The 20,562-nt window shown below is 33.0% G+C and overlaps 1 protein-coding gene across 1 annotated transcript in view; it reads left to right on the top strand.

Annotated features, from left to right (window-relative positions):
- Positions 1–1,231: 1,231 nt before the first annotated feature.
- The window catches only part of LOC142356978 (uncharacterized), a gene marked incomplete at both ends in the record, with an annotated part of 30,682 nt that continues 11,351 nt past the window's right edge, over positions 1,232–20,562 (top strand). Inside the window, one exon of the mRNA XM_075408711.1 lies at positions 1,232–1,368. Within this exon, the coding sequence (XP_075264826.1) occupies positions 1,232–1,368 (137 nt within the window). The remainder of the gene's footprint in view (positions 1,369–20,562) is intronic.

Raw genomic sequence — 20,562 nt, 5'->3', positions numbered from 1 at the left:
TAGAACGAAACTATATTGCAACCTTTTGTGGAAGGATTGCACAGTTAAATTAACAGACAATTGACAGAACTAAAATTTTGGTTACAATGCGACGCATCCATAGTTTTTCTAACCGCGAGGGGCAGTGCAGTACGCCATCTGGTCGAGAAAGCTTATAATGGCTCCTAGATAGCTCTTCTAGTGTGACTTTTTTATTTGTCTTTACTGCGCAACACTTTACAATGCTGAATTCAATTGCTGGCGGATTCAAATTTTGTGTTATGACTTCAGTTGACTAATTTTGCGGCGCGAAATCGCGTAATATTTCGTTCTGGATTTTACTTCCGTTTCAATACAGAATTTGGCCTAATTTTGCTGAACAAAATCAAGTGCCAACAAATTACGGTAAATTGCTTGGCCATTTACGATCGGTTATTTGATTCGAATCTAGCTGAGCTTTGCCTTGCTATTTTCTAATTACTTTCTGCTGATCGTTTTCCTCTTTAAACCCTTTGGGTTTGTTGGGTTTTCATGTGCTTTTTTCAGCAGTTTTTGTTAAAACAGTAGCAAATTGCATTTTCGGCAGGACTATGTCTCTTGATTAATTCACGTCGCAGGTAAAAAAACAGATTCATTTAACTTTATTTCTCATTTTTTTCGGATATTTGGATTGAACAAATTTCATTGGGACGAGATGTCTCCCCAACCAAGGTTATCATGCATAGTTTGACCTTTCCTTCTAATCACTTGAGTGCGACACTTTGAACGTGTTTCTCGTGATTGTGATAACTTGGAACAAACTTCCTTTATTTCTGGGAGAAACTTGAATGTTGTTTTTTCAAAACAAAAATCTGTTTCGTTCCGGAGTTGCTTCCTGAAAAAAACGGCATAATTTTATGTGTGTATGGCTATGCAATTTTTGGATGGTACATTAACAAAGAACTTGTTTTACGTCATGGTTACTTTTAACTTTACATGTAACCACCCGTTGTGTCGGAATCTTCGAGCAACTTTCTAGTGTTTTAAACTAAGTTTAGAAAAAATATCTCTGCTTTTGGGGAATGTTCGCTATGATTTATTTTCTTCGTCTTCAAATATTTTGGATTCTTTGATTTTTTTCTGCAACTTTCCTGGGCTTGCCTTCTATCATAGAAGTATATCAATTCTGGAAGGGTAAAGCCCGATGAAAAAACAAAAAAAAGAAACGCTTGTAGTAGATTCTATTGTTAAATTGTGTTAAATGTGTTAATAGGACGACAGCAAAGTTTTTGTTATTACATGCAAACATGTACGTTGCACATCACTATGGTGGCTCCAGTACAATTTCACGTCATTTCGTGTAGAATATTGGCGAACCACGTCATTCCGTGCAGGAACAACATGGACCAAGTTCGTTCCAGACGGTCAACGCGCTTGAAAGATCTTTCAAATCTGTAAGAACGCAAAAGTTTAACTTAAGCGTTTTTCGGAGAAGAGTCGGTTTAAAACTGACCTTGAATTAATGCCAAAACAAAAGCAGATTCTAAAATCGAAACGATACAATGATAATGAAGTCGAAGAAGAGTAAACAGATGAGAACGGTTCAATAACCAAATACTAGTTCTGGTAAAGATTCAATTATAGATCTACCAACAAATTCTTGCTCACGTAAAAATGGTTTGGAAGGCCGAGTTAGGGATTAATGATATCACAGTTTTTGAATGACCCTCTAAAAACGGCCCTCTAAAAGCGGATTGGAATGACCCTCAATCTTGCAAAATAACACTCTCCCAGGCCTTTTTCAAGGAAAATTTTGGAGCCAACTATCTTTGTCTATAATAGATTAGTAGTATATATACGGCTCGAATTGGGCCAGTTTTAGAACCAAAATCTTTCTGAAAATAAAATTTTTGTTGATAGAATCGAATTCCCGTAATATTTTGGAGATCACAAGTGAGTTAAAAGATCTTTGTAGCAGTGGCGGAAATTCTAATATTTGTCAAAATTAGTGTAATTTGGGACCTTCTGGGACTTTATTTTACCGGTACCTTCTGTAATTTTGTAGAAAAATTTCCCGTATCTAATACAGACTGCTTATACGAAGTCTTGCTTGAAACTCATTGACAACTTAAATTGCTAGATCTACAAAAGCCGAAACCTAAGATTCATTAACACTCTGTATAGTCTGATTAAACTCGGTTTTTTTTTTTAAAAAGGAACAGTCTACAATTTTGCAGATTTAGAAAATTCAGATCACATTCTTTAAGATCCAAACAAAACAATCATGTATAGTGGCAAATATTTGGATATAACTTAGTTTGGTGACAATTAAATATAGCAAAAAAACAATAACAATTAAGTTAGGTTCAGTAACTAATACGGAGGACAGCACCAATCCCGGGTACAACATAAAGACGACTGATATCAGGGGTAGAAACCAACCGGGAAGTTAAGTTTACCCATGTAATTTGGATTGGTGAACAACTTAGACAAATAAAATGGTCTTCAAAAACATGAAGTACATGATGGGCAGTTTCTTGACGTTCTCTTCAATTTGGTTAATACTCGCCCGGTTGGGTTGTCGAGCGAACAGCGACCAGCTCTTTACGCCAACTACTATATTTTTAAGAGTGCTTTGGTTGATATTTTAATTAGTTAGTCGAATTGAGGACCTGGCATAGTTTTTAGTCATAAAGTCATCATTATATTTTTTTTGATAAACAACATTTATTAGGACCATAGAAAAATATATAACTTAGAGAGGCTTTGCAAATATTCTAACATTTTAAGTATTGGCAAATGATTGCACTGCTAATCCCTCTACAAACGTCGAACAAGGATTGAACGGACAACTTGATCTAGCCCTTTATTTCATATAGGAGTAATAGATTTATGAGTTTACTACCATTCTCTGTAGTATATATTTAGGGAATTATTATGAGTAGACTTGTTAAACTGTCAATAAGATAGACCTTCGTTCTAGAATACTCAATTTCTATAGAGTACAAATGTAATCTTGCAAGTATTTTTGATGTTTCAGTACGCATCTTTGCTCTGAGTTACGAATTATCGAATACCTGTCTAGGTGGTGAAACACCCCAAAAAGTGGTGAAACAATCATATTTGAGATAAATTTCCGGCTTTTCCACAAACTTGTCTTTGAATTGCGCATTTTGAAAGAAATCTGAGGTGAATTTAAATTTAAAGTGAGTTTTACCCTTAAATGTTGCGCCATTTATACTTGCCATTAGTTAGTTCTGTAGAATGTGTTTTTCAGAGCTCAAATATTTTGAATTGTATTGGGATGCTGTCTTTTTTAATGATCTGTTCATACATTTTATCCTTTTTGAAGTCAATTTGGAGAGGTGATTTTGGTCACGCCGAAACAGGAAGGGGAGCAAAAAAGCGGGTGGTTTCTCGGCGTAAAATTTTTCAACTCTAATTTTAGTTCGCTTTATCGCTTGTGGTTTTTTGTTCGCATGCGGCCATTTCACTTTGATTTTAATTGTTGTTTCGGTTTTTTTGAATCAATTTTTCTTCTAAATGGTTTTCGCAATCAATTCATAATTCATTCTGGGCCTAGTTTTTTATTTGAATCAATTTTTCATTTCTTGCTAGTGGTTTTTTGTTCACATGCCGCATTTTGGCATTGAGTTTTGTTTTTTCTTTATTTATTTTTTTGTTCTGTTGTTTTGAAATTGGTTTTCCCCAATTCAATTATAAGCCGTTTTGGGTCTAGTTTTTCTTCGTTTAGTCAATGAGAATTCTTTGAATTGTACGTCAGGACTTTTCATGCTATGTTTTGTTTTCATTTGTAATGCTGTATAATTTGATCTCCTTAGCCCTTTCAATATCTTGTTTTGTTTTTTTTAGATTACTTTTCAGTGAAAACTATGTTGTTAAGCGTATAATCTTCTTTAATTGCTTTTACATTTTTTTTAAAAAATCGTGTTCTCTTTCTCCTTATGATCTTGTTCCCTCTTGCTTTTCTTTCTTTTTTCAGCATAGTGTATAAATCAATAGTTCTCTATGGGTCAGATACTCATCTGCTTTCCATTTGCTTCGCAACTTATAGAATCATTACAAATTTTTATAAGCTGGTTTGGAAATAAGGACATAAAAGAGATTTAAATTTTTCTGATTGGCTTACGCTAACTAGCGTTTAAGAAGGAAGTTTAACCGCAAACTTCTTTTAAAAATATACGTTGAATGTGTTGCATTTACATCTCCTCCTTAGAGACATAAACTCAACGCATTCAACGCAAAATTAGATCTGAAAATTGCGGTTAATTTTCAACTTGTCAACGCTAGTTACCGCTTATCTTGCTTAATTGTTGCATAAATCCTCGGCCAGGGTTACTATGAGCAATGAGAAGAATTTTAACAGGACGAAGATTTTTATTTCTTTTTTGTAACCTGAATTAGTTGCATAATTTTATGTCCGGCCAACGGTACTGCTCTGGTTTTGTTTGCTTTGGCCCAATGGTCTTCGCAAGACTCTGTTTTGTCTGCGCACAATCTGTTTGGTCTTGTCAAGTGTATCGAAAGTAGCCAACACATTTTTTGGCTTGTCCGGTATGGAAGCCCCTGTACGCCCCCTTTTTTTCGGTCTGAAAAAAACGTTTTCAATAATAATCCTGGGTACCTTAGCTCCACCTTGTTATACAATATTGTCGTATAAAGATTTCCGGGTCAAAGTTTTTGTTGAAGGTAAAAATTATGTTTACAATAACTTCAACGGATAAACAAAGTTTGTTCATCGTCTAATGTGTTGACTCTTCAATATATTGCGCACAGTTATTCAAAAATTGCCAAATCATTAAGTGTTTTAATATGTAAGACTGATTCGCTGAAACTATTTGTTTTTAGTAGTCGTCAAAGCAAATATTTTCAATTTTGTTTGCACTTTTCTCCCAAAGTTTTTTTTCCTAGAAATTTTGAAGTTTTTTGAGCGCTTATTAACATGCTCTTTTTTAAATTTATATTTGAACACCTTCTCGACTTTCAACAATTATCTTTGCAAAATTCAACACTTTCCTTATGCATTTTGAAGAAACACATACAGTACAAATTCTAAAAGCTTTCCTTGTCCAATGCCAGCATCTTTCAGCAAATAGGTTTTATTTTTTAAACAATTTTTCAACAAAGTCGCAGCATATTTATTACACAATTTTAATAATTTTGTTGCACAAGTTTATTACTTTTTAGCACTGTTCGTATAAAACGTCAAAAACATTTCGCACACATTTTCGAGACTTTTGAGCTATCACCTAATTTTATCAATTTTCATACGGAGGCTCAGCATTTGTCAGCACTTCTCCTACAAAAAGTCACTGTTTTCCTTCACCGATTGCTTCTAACTTTCTCAGAACTAACCCTAATTGGTTCAACTTTGTTCTTGCAATTTCCTACTTTTTGGGATTTATTTTACATATTTGTTCAAGACGTTCTACCTTTTTACGGAAGTTCGTTATAATTTAACCGTCGCATCATTTAACCAATTATTCATTGAGATTTGCACTGAAGAGGCTGACAATTGAGGAGTTGAAGATATCTAAGGGACTTGCTGAAAATTATTCGAAAGTTTCGTATTCATTCGAAAGAATATTTTTGGACGTTGCTGAGACAGTTGAAATTCCCTCTTCCCGGGTGAAATGTAAAGTGTTGAAGTTAGACATTTTTCGAATGTTTGTGTAAGGGGCACCAAAAAGTTTCGAATTTTATGGAGAAGTGATAAAAATATTTGGGTCTTTCCCATTATAGCCCTAGTTGAGAAGACCGAACAAAAACGACGCAAGAAGTGTTCGGTATGTTCGGTTTTCTACGTAAGAAATGGTCGGCATGTTCGGTTTGTTCGGTATGATCGGTTTCAAATGAAAGAAATTGTCGGTATGTTCGGTCTAGAAGCTAAGAAAGCTTCGGTATGTTCGGTTTTGCGAGATTCGGTATGTTCGGTTCGGAATGTAAGAAAGATTCGTTATGTTCGGTTCAGCCAGATTCGGTATAATCGGTTTCAAATGAAAGAAATTGTCGGTATGTTCGGTCTGAAGCGTAAGAAAGCTTCGGTATGTTTGGTTTTGCAAGATTCGGTATGTTCGGTATTTAAACACAAGAAATCGTTGGTATGTTCGGTTTTGGACGCAAGAAATTGTCGGATTTTTCCATTGGGAAAATTGATATTTCTGTTTATAATGCAGTCAAACGTTAAGATAGCGTTCTCTTTGCAGGAATTTCAAACGTACGTCTCAGAGAAAAATTCTGGAAAAGTGTGCAAAACTCCTGGAATTTTTTTTCTTTAGCTCGTTGGCCAAACTAGTTATGCATATATAAAGTTCTTGATTATTTTTGAATTTTAGAATGTAACATACTTGTTGAAAATTGATGAAAAATTTGTTAAATAGTTCACTCTCACTGGGATTGGACATAATTTCTTGTAGTTTTCAAGTAAGTTCTTTGACGGTTGGTTACGTTCGAAACAGAACGTGCCGAGCGAAATTTCCTCCATGTTTATTCGTGGTAGGAAAACTCAAAATATGATAGTTCTTAATGTTTCTCTCAACGATACCGAATCTCTCTTACGTTTAAAAACGACAATACCGAACCTCTCTTACGTTAAAAAACGACAATACGGAACCTTTCTTATATTAAACACCGAACAAAAACGACAATACCGACGAAAAAATCGTAAGGGCTTTCGTCGTTTTTGGCTAGAAAAAACCGACAATACCGACAATTTCGTGCATTTAAAAACCGAATATTTCTCAACTAGGGAGCCCCCCCCCCAGCTTAGTGGTCACATAACCTATACCAGTAGTATGCTCATCTGCTATATGACTGGAGGGGGGGGGGTCCGGACCCCCCCTGCAAAGAATTTTACCACCGAAAAACTGATTTTCTCTCAGTGAAATAAAGTTTTTTGTTTAAGTTTCACCAGTCTGAGAGATTTTTCTTGTGATACGTTGACTGGTGAAACTTAAACAAAAAACTTGATTTCACTGAGAGAAAATCAGTTTTTCGGTGGTAAAGTTCTTTGCAGAGGGGGGTGTCCGGACCCACCTCCCTCCAGTCATATAGCAGCTGCCGGTTGCTGGTATGCTGGTGTTAAGGCAACCTAGAGCAGTTCCTCCTTGGCTCGGCGGTAAAAACTCATTTTCTTTAGAAATAAAAGTTTTCTTATAAGGCCTCAAGCTTGGAAAAAATTTCAAAATTTTCAAAAAATTTTTGCGAAAAAATTTGAAAACTTTTTGAAATCCTAAAATAGTCTGAAATGGATTTTGCGCTATGAAAGAGCACTCAAAAGTGATTTTTTCATGACTTCACTTTTTTTCAACTCTGCAGTATAGGGGTTGAATTATACAAAAATTTCAAATTTTTGAGAAAAAAGTTTCAAAAGTTTTCGAAGTCCTAAAATGGTCTGGAGTGGATTATGCGCTATGAAAGAGCACTCAAAAGTGATTTTTTGTTGACTTCACTTTTTTCACCTATGAAGTATAAGGGTCGAAACATGTAAAAAATTTAAATTTTTGAGAAAAATTTTTCAAAAATTTTAAAAGTCCTAAAATGGTCTGAAATGGATTTTGCGCTATGAAAGAGCACTCGAAACTGATTTTTTTGTTGACTTCATTTGTTCCACCAAGTAGGACCGGACAAACTCAGTTTCTGAAGTAGTCTGAAATAAGTCAAAGAGTAGTCAGAAGCAGTTTTTGTTAACAATACTTTTGCAAATGTTCAGTATGATGTGGAAAGGTTGGCTTTGTTTTTTTATATACATATGTAACTATGTATATTTATATCAAAACAAGTACGTATATTTGCTTGCATGTGTTCAAAATTGTAATTTTCATGTCAGAATGAACAATCCAAAGAAAGGAAAGAATGAAAGTTTTATGTATATAATTATGCTTATTCATGAATATACTGGAAGTATATATGGAAGTGTATATTGGTTTATAAGTAAATATAACTGTGCTTGAATTTAGTAATATGTTTGTATGAGTATAAGCTGAAATGTATGTTTGTGGGTAGAAATTGCAAATGTGTGTAATTGTCAACGCGTTTTTGTTTTTATGTGTGTATGTTTTCTATATCTATACAGTGGAATGTATGTATATATGTCTGAATGTGTTTATGTATTTATGTATTTATATGTTTGCAATCAGACGAGAGCGAGAGAGAGGGAGATAAGTCCCTGGAGGGCAATTTAATTGCCTTGAAGAATGTTGTTATTTGTCTCCACGATCCAATAATATTATATCTTGTAAACAGATTTTGACCTTCAGCGCTGATAAACTCTGTCCTCTAAACATTGGCAAGCAAAATATCACAACCGAAGACGACAACAATTTTTTGATTTTCTGAGCATGCTTTTTGAAAATCTGAATTTTCTACACCTAGCTAGCTACCATATTAAAAACTATCAAGATTTTTTACAGAAAAGAAATTGAATTCATGCTCTTTGTCTTTGAATCCTTGGCAAGAAAATGATAAAAAGTTGCCACACAGAAGACAAAAACAACTTTTTGATGTTCTGAGCATGCTTTTTTTGAAAACATATTTACTTACACTTATTCAGCTACCCTTCTAGGATTGAGCAAGATTATTTACAGGAAAAATGTATTTGAGATAAATTGTTGAGAGGTAAACAAAAAATTGAGCTAAGTAAAAAGAATCAATTCTGTAAAAAATCGAAAAATTTGGTATAAAAACTATGATACGCAGGAGCAGCTGAACTTTTTAGTTAGATAAAATAGAATGATAGGAATTCATCAAGAGCTTGAATCAGACAAAGAGTGTAATGATGTACAAGAAGAGTAGTTTCCACTGGAACTGTAAAAAGAGCTAAATTTTCAAAAGTTAATCAGCCAATTGATCAATTAGGCAAGAAGAAACACGAACTCTGTATCTGCGGGGGTTGCTAAAAAGAGCTTCAGTCAGTAGTGTATAAGTCTTGTTTGCGTATTGGGAATAACACTAATGGATAATTCGTGCTGTGACTGAAATCTCAAACAAAAGCGAATCGCTTCTTCAGTAAATGGTTCCAACATACTGAATATACATATACTCAACTATTAAACAGTGGAAGTAAATTACCAGAGCACCTGAAGCCAGCAAAAATCGAATGAGTGCATTATTGTTCTTTCTTGAATCAAATTTCCTGTGCATTCAGTAACCCTGTGTTAATATTTTGGATTACTTATTGTTCTGTCGAAGTTTTAGAATAAAATATCCGTAACTATATTTGATAGAGCTTCGGAAAGAGTAACATCCAAAAGAATTTGAAATTGAAAGCAGCAGAGTCTATATAACATATTATTGGGTTATGAAGCCTGACGAACATATCGGAATTGAACACGACACTACTGCTACCTACTACTGCTACTGCCTACTACTACTATCTACAACTACTATCTACAATTAGTACCTAATACTACTACTACTGCTACCTACTAGTACTACCTACAACTACAACTAGATACTATTACTAACTACTACAACTACTTATTGGTTCTAAGTTACACTAGTACCTACTACTACTTCCTTTTGATACCTTCAATTTTTACCTATTGTTTACCAACTATCTACAAGAATGTGTTTCTGTTTTCTAAAAAATGAAAACATTTCTTATCTCTAGAGACTCGTTAAGCATAAACAACAGAGGCTTTTATCTATCTCAAATTAATTTGTCCTGACTGACACAGACCGATAGAATATACCCGCCATTATTTTCAACAAATCACTAAGTGTTTGAAGTTTTTTCAAAGATAAAAAAAATTGTCGTATACATTAACTCAGTAATTTTCAACTCAATGTTAATTTGTTATTAACAATTTTAAAATCCATGGTATGATATATCAGGTTGATATTTAACTAATTAAATCAATGTAGAGTTTTACTGTTTCGCGAAAAAGTCTGATTTTTAGAGCTTCAAATAAGTTTTCATGCTATGTTCTTTTTTTGAAGTGCAAATTTTGTATACTCTTTTTCCTTATGAGGGATCAGTCACAAACTTACGTCTTTTTGTTCAAATATTGTTTTTTTTTCATTCAATGTATGATAACTGATTCCATTTGCAATTAATTGATAGATATGAAACGCAGCTTTTTTCAAAATTTCGAATATGAAGGATTGTATAGCGTAAACATTGACTGGTTCACAATGGCGTTGCACTATGTCTATTTATAAATCAACTTTATAGAAACAAGCTTCCTTCAAAATTGCCTAGTGTGTACCTTAATGGAAACAAACTTTTTACAACGTACCTACATTATCCAAAAAACTTAGGTTTTACTCTATATAGTTGGTTTCGTATGTTTATTCAGAGTCACCTGTTGTTTCAGTTGTCATGTAACACACAACTTTTTCTGAATCTTTACGTTTCAAAATTTGTAAAGACTGAAAACTGCTGGGATAGTTTGCCAGAAGGACATGTGTTAGTTGAGTTTCATATTAACCTTAGCTTCGGCTCAGGATGTGTTCACAGCTAAGACTGTAATTGTGAACTTTTTATTCATTAAAAGTTTAGCGCTACGTGATTTTGCAATTTTTGTTATAATAAATTCTTCCTAATTTTATTGAATTTCATTTGGTCATTGTTTATCTGTTGAAGATTAAAAATAAATCGACCTCATGAAACGTTTCTCAACAAAAATAAGTGAAACAGTCTTGTTGGATTTGAGAGCTGAAACAAAAACCTTAAATTTAGGTGTTTAGGGGTGAACACATTTTGTTTGTTTTGAACGTGTGCTTACACTCAATGGGCATCAAACGGTTCCAGAGAAGTACTTTTCGTGGAAGATGAAACCAAAATTCTTCTTTATTAGTGTTCAAAACTCAACAACCGGAGACGGTATGGCTTTGGATAAGCAAGTATAATAAAATTGTGAAAAAAGGCCGATCACTTTACCTAAAAGTTGAGCCATTGAGTTCGCGTTCGTGTTTGTGATCTAAAATAGTATTCAAGGATAACTGATTTTTTTCTACAAAAAAAGACTTGTTTTTTAGTATTCAAAACTCAACAAACGGAGGCCGTATGGATTTCGATAAGCAAGTAAAATAAAATGGCATTGTTTGGTCAATCATTTTGCATAAAAATTGAAATTTTGAGTTTGTATCTGAATTTGTGATCTAAAAACACTATTCAAGGATAATTAACTTTGTAAAAAGAGTACTTTTAGTACTAAAAACACAATAATTGGTGACCGTGTAACTTGGAATTTCCAAATATAATGAAATGTGATAACTTGGCTTATCGCTCTATTTAAAAGTCAAAGTTTGAGTTTGAGTTTGAGTCTGTGATCTAAAAAAAGCATTCAAGGGATAATTACGTCATAATAGTTGAGTTGTGTTATAAAGTTGAGAACGCAAAACAATTGAAACACGTTCTCACATTCTATTTAAACTACAGCTATATATGTGTCAAAAAAGCAAAGGAGACCTTCTGCTTTTACTAAGCTTTTTGATATAGTTTACTATATTATATAGACTCTGTTCACATGGTCTATTATGTAATCTTTACTGCACGAGTTCTACAAGCATTCCTGAAGAAAAAACTCATGATTTTCCGAAATCAGCAGTGTTGACATATTTTACCAGTAAATCTTGAAAAGGGCGGTCAGTGCAACTTCTTAAATTATTAATTTTCTCTGAAGAATGTTCTGCTAATGAACTTTAAATATTGCAAAGTAACTAATATGGAGATATTTTAAGTCATGACCGTATTAGGTAACAGTTATCACAACTAACTTTGATTTTTTCCTACCATAAAAACCATCAACACAGACAGTAGAAATCAGATTAGGCGCTTTGATGCCATCGTCAAACTGACAAGTACATTTCTACATTCTTTTGGTCCAAAGGTAAGGAAAATTTGTTTTTTATTTGAAAGACTTAAAGTAAAACAATGCCTAGCTGACATAAAAAAGGATTTAGACTATGCAATAAAAAGTTTTATAATACTTCCCTGTCAAACAAATAGTAATGAAAAAGCTGAATATTCATTACTACTAACGAATTTGTAATTTTATAACCTCAATGGTTTGCCTGGAGGAAACTCATTAGAGAAGGGATAACTTTTCACTTTTTGCACCTATTGGAAATTTCGTTCTGATTTGTTAAATGCTTAATATTCTTGATACCATAGCTTTATGGATTAACGAAGTTTTGCGTCCGCTTTATTGAATACTTAGCTTTTAAAAATTTTATGAATTACTTAAATAACATACTGAAATACTTCATATTGACACATAGCTTCAAAAGCTACTGAGTGAATTCTGTAAAAACTAAATGATCCATGACATACAAAAGTTGATGCACATGTATGCAGAAAACACTAGTTCATACTTACGTCTATGGTTCAGATTGAGCCTTTGAGCAAAACATGTTTATTAAATACTGACAGAAAACGTGAGCAGAGGTTTTCTTATCGTTTTTCAATATAAACCACGTCAATACTAAGCAAAATCAATACTGTTGTACAAATAACTTGATATTAAACCTACAACTTAGAACGAACCAGTTACTATATAACCTAGAAGCAATTGTAGCCATAAAAGACAAACAATAAGGTCAAAAGGTGAATTTAAATGAATTTGATTTGTCCTGTTTATTCAATTGCTTTATTTAAGTTAACGTTATGCTGGAGCACACTGTGGGTCGAAATGTATTCCGTAATAAACATTTGCAAGCCTATGTACTCACTCTATTTTTATCTCAACGTTTGCTGCAACACAGCAGAGTACATGTATATACGCCTTCTTGATCACAGACAAAAGAATACTTAAGCAAACATTTAAAAGTGCCTTTAGCCGAAAATATTATGCAAGAATTTTGCAGAGCAGACTGAACTTCTCACAATATAAGTGTTTTTCTTCATGAATAATCAAGTGTTCAAGTTAAATTTTTGTTTCAACCGGTGACTTGTAAGAGAGCTGAAGTGAAAAGAGCCAACTTAAAAGAGAGCCGACATTTTATTTAAATTATTAGTTGATAATTTAAGATAAATTTTATGGCCAATTAAATTGGCTTCTCAAATGAGACAAATAAATTTTTCACCAATCATAACCGAGTATTTGAGAAATGAAAATTTACTATCTCTTAGTATACACACTGAAAGCGAATTAAAAATTAATTATCTTGAAACCATCGCGGACCATGGCCATGCCTCAGCGGCTCTTGGGACTTGATATGAAACTATCATAACCAAACATGAGACCAATTAACCCACTCAGGCACATTTTTAGTAATCAACTAACAAATTAGGGTAATTAACAGCAATTTTTTGATTTCGGCTCTCCATAGATCAAAACAAAATGCGGTGGTTTATAATGTCAAATCTCTTGCGCGTATCCGTTTCAACATTTTCAGAACAACAATTTACGGTTTGGTGATCCTACTCTACTACAAATTTCTGATTTTCTACTCCTTTGAACAGCCTGAACACCGTTCCCTGTTTCTCTGACGTGGATAATGTTCAACAAACTGTATTTTAAAGGAGTGGTTTTGCAACTACTAAATTTTGGATAATAAGCATACACAATGAAGTTTAATAATGCACAGCGTTTCAAAATAACAAGTTATAAATGGAAACAATTCAATACTGAAAACCAACGTCTAGTTCATAAGCTTTAATCAACAAGAATTTTCAGTTCTAGTTGTTATTGTCACATGAACACCTCACATTTTCATCGAATCTCATTCTTTTTGGAAAATATCCACTATGAAGTACACATCCTCGAACTACATGATGGCTCTCTTTTGTAGAGCATTGTTAGACGATGGCTCAGTGCTAAATTTCCGGAAGTTTTCTTCAATTTTTGAGTTTTCTTCAAGAAGGCTAGGGAATCGTTCTAATATAGAAGATATCACAGTCTTTCTGTTATCATCGGATGTGGATGATGTAGTATGATCAATTTTATCGTGAATAGTGGTTAGTTTGATTTCATTTCTGCATGATTCGAGCGTTTTCCACAGATTTTCTAAATCTTCTAAGGCAGCGAAGTATTCTTCATGGCTCTTGAAGAGGGGCAAACTTTCGAAATCGCAACTGCGCAAAATCCTCTTGATGTCCATGGGAAGTGATCCTATGTCAGAAGTCAAAGCATTGGTTATATGCTGAGAAGTTATTTCAGTTTCCGAGGGGGTTGAGTTGTTGATAAAGTCTTCTTCTTCGGTTATATTAGGTAATGTAGTAACAAAGTCAATAAATTTTTTGGGTATGAGGCAATGATTGAAGGTAGTCCAGCTTGAAATTGACTGTCCTTCATTTGTTGTATAAAAGCAATATTGTTTTCATATCGAGTTTGATAGACAACTGTGCGCTGAAATGAGCCTTCAAATTGCGTTAGGATATATACATTATAAGTTATAAACCGGCAGTTGAGTTTGGGTTTTGGCATACACTAACTAAATGCAATACCACTCAAGAATGAAAACGCTAAAATGTTAATTTGAGAAGCAAGTCATTCAGATAAAAGTAAATTCAAACTGTTGGCTGGGATGTTAGCATTCGTTCTATTAGCCTAATTAGCCAAATAGTTTCCAATGAATACCTATAACATTTCGAGGAGGCCTCAGTTGTTAAACCTGTTATAATAATTCTTATAGGTTTTCATTCGTAATGAATTGAAGTTTCTCCTAAGTACCTCAGACATTGACATTTCAAGGTTTTGATCTAACTGCTAAGCAAAAAGCAGAAGAACTGATTTGTGTGTGAGAGAAGTTCAGTCTGCTCTGCAAAATTCTTGCATAATATTTTCGGCTAAAGGCACTTTTTTTAGTTTGCTTAAGTATTCGTTTGTCTGTGATCAAGAAGACGTATATACATGTATTCTACTGTGTTGCAGCAAACGTTGAGATAAAAATAGAGTGAGTACATAGGCTTGCAAATGTTTATTACGGAATACATTTCGACCCACAGTGTGCTCCAGTATAACGTTAACTTAAATAAAGCAATTGAATAAACAGGACAAATCAAATTCATTTAAATTCACCTGTTGACCTTATTGTGTGTCTTTTTTGGCTACAATTGCTTCTAGGTTATATAGTAACTGGTTCGTTCTAAGTCGTAGGTTTAATATCAAGTTATTTGTACAATAGTATTGATTTTGCTTAGTATTGACGTGGTTTATATTGAAGAACGATAAGAAAACCTCTGCTCACGTTTTCTGTCAGTATTTAACAAACATGTTTTGCTCAAAGGCTCAATCTGAACCATAGACGTAAGTATGCACTAGTGTTTTCTGTATACATGTGCATCAACTTGTGTATGTCATGGATCATTTAGTTTTCACAGAATTCATTCAGTAGCTTTTGAAGCAATGTGTCAATATGAAGTATTTCAGTATGTTATTTAAGTAATTCATAAAATTTTTAACAGCTAAGTATTCAATAACTCGGAAGCAAAACTTCGTTAATCCATAAAGCTATGGTATCAAGAATAGTAAGCATTTAACGTATCAGAACGAAATTTCCAATAGGTGCAAGAAGTGAAAAGTTGTCCCTTCTCTAATGAGTTTCCTCCAGGCAAACCATTGAGGTTATAAAATTACAAATTCGTTAGTAGTAATGAATATTCAGTTTTTTCATTACTATTTGTTTGACAGGGAAGTATTATAAAACTTTTTTTTGCATAGTCTAAATCCTTTTTTATGTCAGCTAGGCATTGTTTTACTTTAAGTCTTTCAAATAAAAAACAAATTTTCTTTACCTTTGGTAAATTTGCGGTTCCGTTAGGGGTTTCCTTTTTTGAGCGCCACGAAAAATTTTTTTTACATACTTCCTGTGAGGCCGCTAATTCTTAGCGTTAGTTGCAGATCAGTAAAGATTTATTGAAGGTTAAGGTTTTGCTATATGATTACTCGTGTAAAAAAACTTTTTCATGTACATAATGATTCAACCTTTTATCGTTATAGATAGTAGTAAAATTCCATCTGGAACTATATACCACATAGTAGTAAAACTCCATCGGGAATTTTTTTCTAAGAGACGTTTTTACATATTTCTCACATTGTTTAAGCTCAGAGATAATTAAAATACTGCATTAAAAACCTGGAAATCAAATTAGCCTAATTGCCTCTATAATCAGGATTTGTTTTTTGCTGGTTGTTTTGTCTTTGACTCAGTTGAAAGAACTCAAATCGACTCTTCATAGCATCCATAACAAACAAACGTTTGAAAACATAGAAACCCTTTCGGTAGGATACCATCAAAACGAGGTACAAAAGCCAAGATTACTTATTAACACATAGAAAACTAAAACACTAATTTCCAAAAACTTTGAATACTTTAATCTTTGAACTTAATGTACTATGGATAGCAGGGTTTTAACACTGGAACCTTTTCCAAATTGACCAAAAGAATGTAGAAATGTACTTGTCAGTTTGACGATGGCATCAAAGCGCCTAATCTGATTTCTACTGTCTGTGTTGACGGTTTTTATTGTATGAAAAAATCAAAGTTAGTTGTGATAACTGTTACCTAATGTGGTCATGACTTGAAATATCTCCATATTAGTTATTTTGCAATATTTAAAGTTCATTAGCCGAACATTCTTCAGAGAAAATTAATAATTTAAGAAGTTGCACTGACCGCCCTCTTCAAGATTTACTGGTAAAATATGTCAGCACTGCTGATTTCGGAAAATCATGAGTTTTTCTGTTCTTTCCTACAGAAAAATGCAATATTATAGTCTTCAGGAGTGCTTGTAGAACTCGTGCAGTAAAGATTGCATAACAGACCATGTGAACAGAGTCTATATAATAAAGTGAACTATATCAAAAAGCTTAATAAAAGCAGAAGGTCTCCTTCGCTTTTTTGACACATATATAGCTGTAGTTTAAATAGAATGTGAGAACGTGCTTCAATTGTTTTGCGTTCTCAACTTTATAACACAACTCAACTATTATGACGTAATTATCCCTTGAATACTATTTTTAGATCACAAACTCAAACTCAAACTCAAACATTGACTTTTAAATAGAGCGATAAGCCAAGTTATCACATTTCATTATATTTGGTAATTCCAAGTTACACGGTCACCAATTATTGTGTTTTTAGTACTAAAAGTACTCTTTTCACAAATTTAATTATCCTTGAAGAGTGTTTTTAGATCACAAATTCAGACACAAACTCAAAACTTCAATTTTTATGTAAAACGATTGACCAAGCATCGCCATTTTATTTTACTTGCTTATCGAAATCCATACCGCCTCCGTTTGTTGAGTCTTGAATACTAAAAAACAAGTCTTTTTTTTGTTTAAAAAAGTCAGTTATCCTTGAATACTATTTTAGATCACAAACACGAACTCAAACTCAATGTTTCAACTTTTAGGTAAAGTGATCGGCCTTGTTTCACAATTTTATTATATTTGCTTATCCAAAGCCATACCGTCTCCGGTTGTTGAGTTTTGAACACTAATAAAGAAGAATTTTGTTTCATATTCCACGAAAAGTAGTTTTCTGGAACCGTTTGATGCCCATTGAGTGTAAGCAGGCGTTCAAACCAAACAAAATGTGTTCACCTAAACACATAAATTTAAGGTTTTTGTTTCAGCTCTCAAATCCAACAAGACTCTTTCACTTAATTTTGTTGAGAACCGATTCATGAGGTTGATTTAATTTTAATTTTCAACAGATAAACAATGACCAAATGAAATTCAATAAAATTAGGAAGAATTTATTATTACAAAAATTGCAAAATCACGTAGCGCTAAACTTTCAATGAATAAAAAGTTCACAATTACAGTCTTAGCTGTGAACACATCCTGAGCCGAAGCTAAGGTTAATATGAACCTCAACTAACACATGTCCTTCTGGTAATCTATCCCAGCAGTTTTCAGTCTTTACAAATTTTGAAACGTAAATATTCTGAAAAAGTTGTGTATTACCTAACAACTGAAACAACAGGTGACTCTGAATAAACATACAAAAACAACTATATAGAGTAAAACCTAAGTTTTTTGGATAATGTAGGTACGTTGTAAAATGTTGTTTCCATTAAGGTACACACTAGACAATTTTGAAGGAAGCTTGTTTCTATAAAGTTGATATTATAAATAGACATAGTGCAACGACATTGTGAACCAGTCAATGTTTACGCTATAAAATCCTTCATATTCGAAATTTTGAAAAAGTTTGCGTTTCATATCTATCAATTAATTGCAAATGGAATCAGATATCATACATTGAATGAAAAAAAACAGCATTTGAACAAAAAGACGTAAGTTTGTGACTGATCCCTCATAAGAAAAAAAGTATACAAAATTTGCACTTCAAAAAAAGAACATAGCAATAAAACTTATTTGAAGCTCTAGAAATCATACTGTTTCGCAAAACAGTAAAACTCTACATTGATTTAATTAGTTAAACATCAACCTGATATATCATACCATGGATTTTAAAATTGTTAATAAACAAATTAACATTTAGTTGAAAATTACTGAGTTAATGTATACGACAAATTTTCTGTTTATCTTTGAAAAAACTTCAAACACTTAATGATTTGTTGAAAATAATGGCGGGTATATTCTATCGGTCTGTGTCAGTCAGGACAAATTAATTTGAGATAGATAAAAGTTTCTGTTGTTTATGCTTAACGAGTCTCTAGAGATAAAAAATGTTTTCATTTTTTAGAAAACAGAAACACATTCTTGTAGATAGTTAGTAAACAATAGGTAAAAATTGAAGGTATTAAAAGAACGTAGTAGTTGGTACTAGTGTAACTTAGAACCAATAAGTAGTTGTAGTAGTTAGTAATAGTATCTAGTTGTAGTTGTAGGTAGTACTAGTAGGTAGCAGTAGTAGTAGTAGTAGTAGTAGGTACTAATTGTAGATAGTAGTTGTAGATAGTAGTAGTAGGCAGTAGCAGTAGTAGGTAGCAGTAGTGTCGTGTTCAATTCCGATATGTTCGTCAGGCTTCATAACCCAATAATATGTTATATAGACTCTGCTGCTTTCAATTTCAAATTCTTTTGGATGTTACTCTTTCCGAAGCTCTATCAAATATAGTTACGGATATTTTATTCTAAAACTTCGACAGAACAATAAGTAATCCAAAATATTAACACAGGGTTACTGAATGCACAGGAAATTTGATTCAAGAAAGAACAATAATGCACTCATTCGATTTTTGCTGGCTTCAGGTGCTCTGGTAATTTACTTCCACTGTTTAATAGTTGAGTATATGTATATTCAGTATGTTGGAACCATTTACTGAAGAAGCGATTCGCTTTTGTTTGAGATTTCAGTCACAGCACGAATTATCCATTAGTGTTATTCCCAATACGCAAACAAGACTTATACACTACTGACTGAAGCTCTTTTTAGCAACCCCCGCAGATACAGAGTTCGTGTTTCTTCTTGCCTAATTGATCAATTGGCTGATTAACTTCTGAAAATTTAGCTCTTTTTACAGTTCCAGTGGAAACTACTCTTCTTGTACATCATTACACTCTTTGTCTGATTCAAGCTCTTGATGAATTCCTATCATTCTATTTTATCTAACTAAAAAGTTCAGCTGCTCCTGCGTATCATAGTTTTTATACCAAATTTTTCGGTTTTTTACAGAATTGATTCTTTTTACTTAGCTCAATTTTTGTTTACCTCTCAACAATTTATCTTAAATACATTTTTCCTGTAAATAACCTTGCTCAATCCTAGAAGGGTAGCTGAATAAGTGTAAGGAAATATGTTTTCAAAAAAGCATGCTCAGAACATCAAAAAATTGTTTTTGTCTTCTGTGTTGCAACTTTTTATCATTTTCTTGCCAAGGATTCAAAGACAAAGAGCATGAATTCAATTTCTTTTCTGTAAAAAATCTTGATAGTTTTTAATATGGCAGCTAGCAAGGTGTAGAAAATTCAGATTTTCAAAAAGCATGCTCAGAAAATCAAAAAATTGTTGTCGTCTTCGGTTGTGATATTTTGCTTGCCAATGTTTAGAGGACAGAGTTTATCAGCGCTGAAGGTCAAAATCTGTTTACAAGATATAATATTATTGGATCGTGGAGACAAATAACAGTATTCTTCAAGGCAATTAAATTGCCCTCCAGGGACATATCTCCCTCTCTCTCGCTCTCGTCTGATTGCAAACATATAAATACATAAATACATAAACACATTCAGACATATATACATACATTCCACTGTATAGATATAGAAAAACATACACACATAAAAATAAAAACGTCTTGACAATTACACATATTTAACATTTCTACTCACAAAGATACATTTCACCTTATACTCATATAAACATATTACTAAACTCAAGCACAGTTATATTTACTTATAAACCAATATACACTTCCATATATACTTCCAGTATATTCATGAATACGCATAATTATATACATAAAACTTTCATTTTTTCCTTTCTTTCGATTGTTCATTCTGACATGAAAATTACAATTTTGAACACATGCAAGCAAATATACGTACTTGTTTTGAAATAAATATACATAGTTACATATGTATATAAAAAAACAAAGCCAACCTTTCCACATCATACTGACCATTTGCAAAAGTATTGTTAACAAAAACTGCTTCTGACTACACTTTGACTTATTTCAGACTACTTCAGAAACTGAGTTTTTCCGGTCCTACTTGGTTG

The sequence above is a fragment of the Convolutriloba macropyga genome, unplaced genomic scaffold (genome assembly GCF_964194025.1).
Source record: "Convolutriloba macropyga unplaced genomic scaffold, txConMacr16.3 SCAFFOLD_2542, whole genome shotgun sequence".
Taxonomy (NCBI): domain Eukaryota; kingdom Metazoa; phylum Xenacoelomorpha; order Acoela; family Convolutidae; genus Convolutriloba; species Convolutriloba macropyga.
This window is presented reverse-complemented; position numbering and strand designations above follow the sequence as displayed.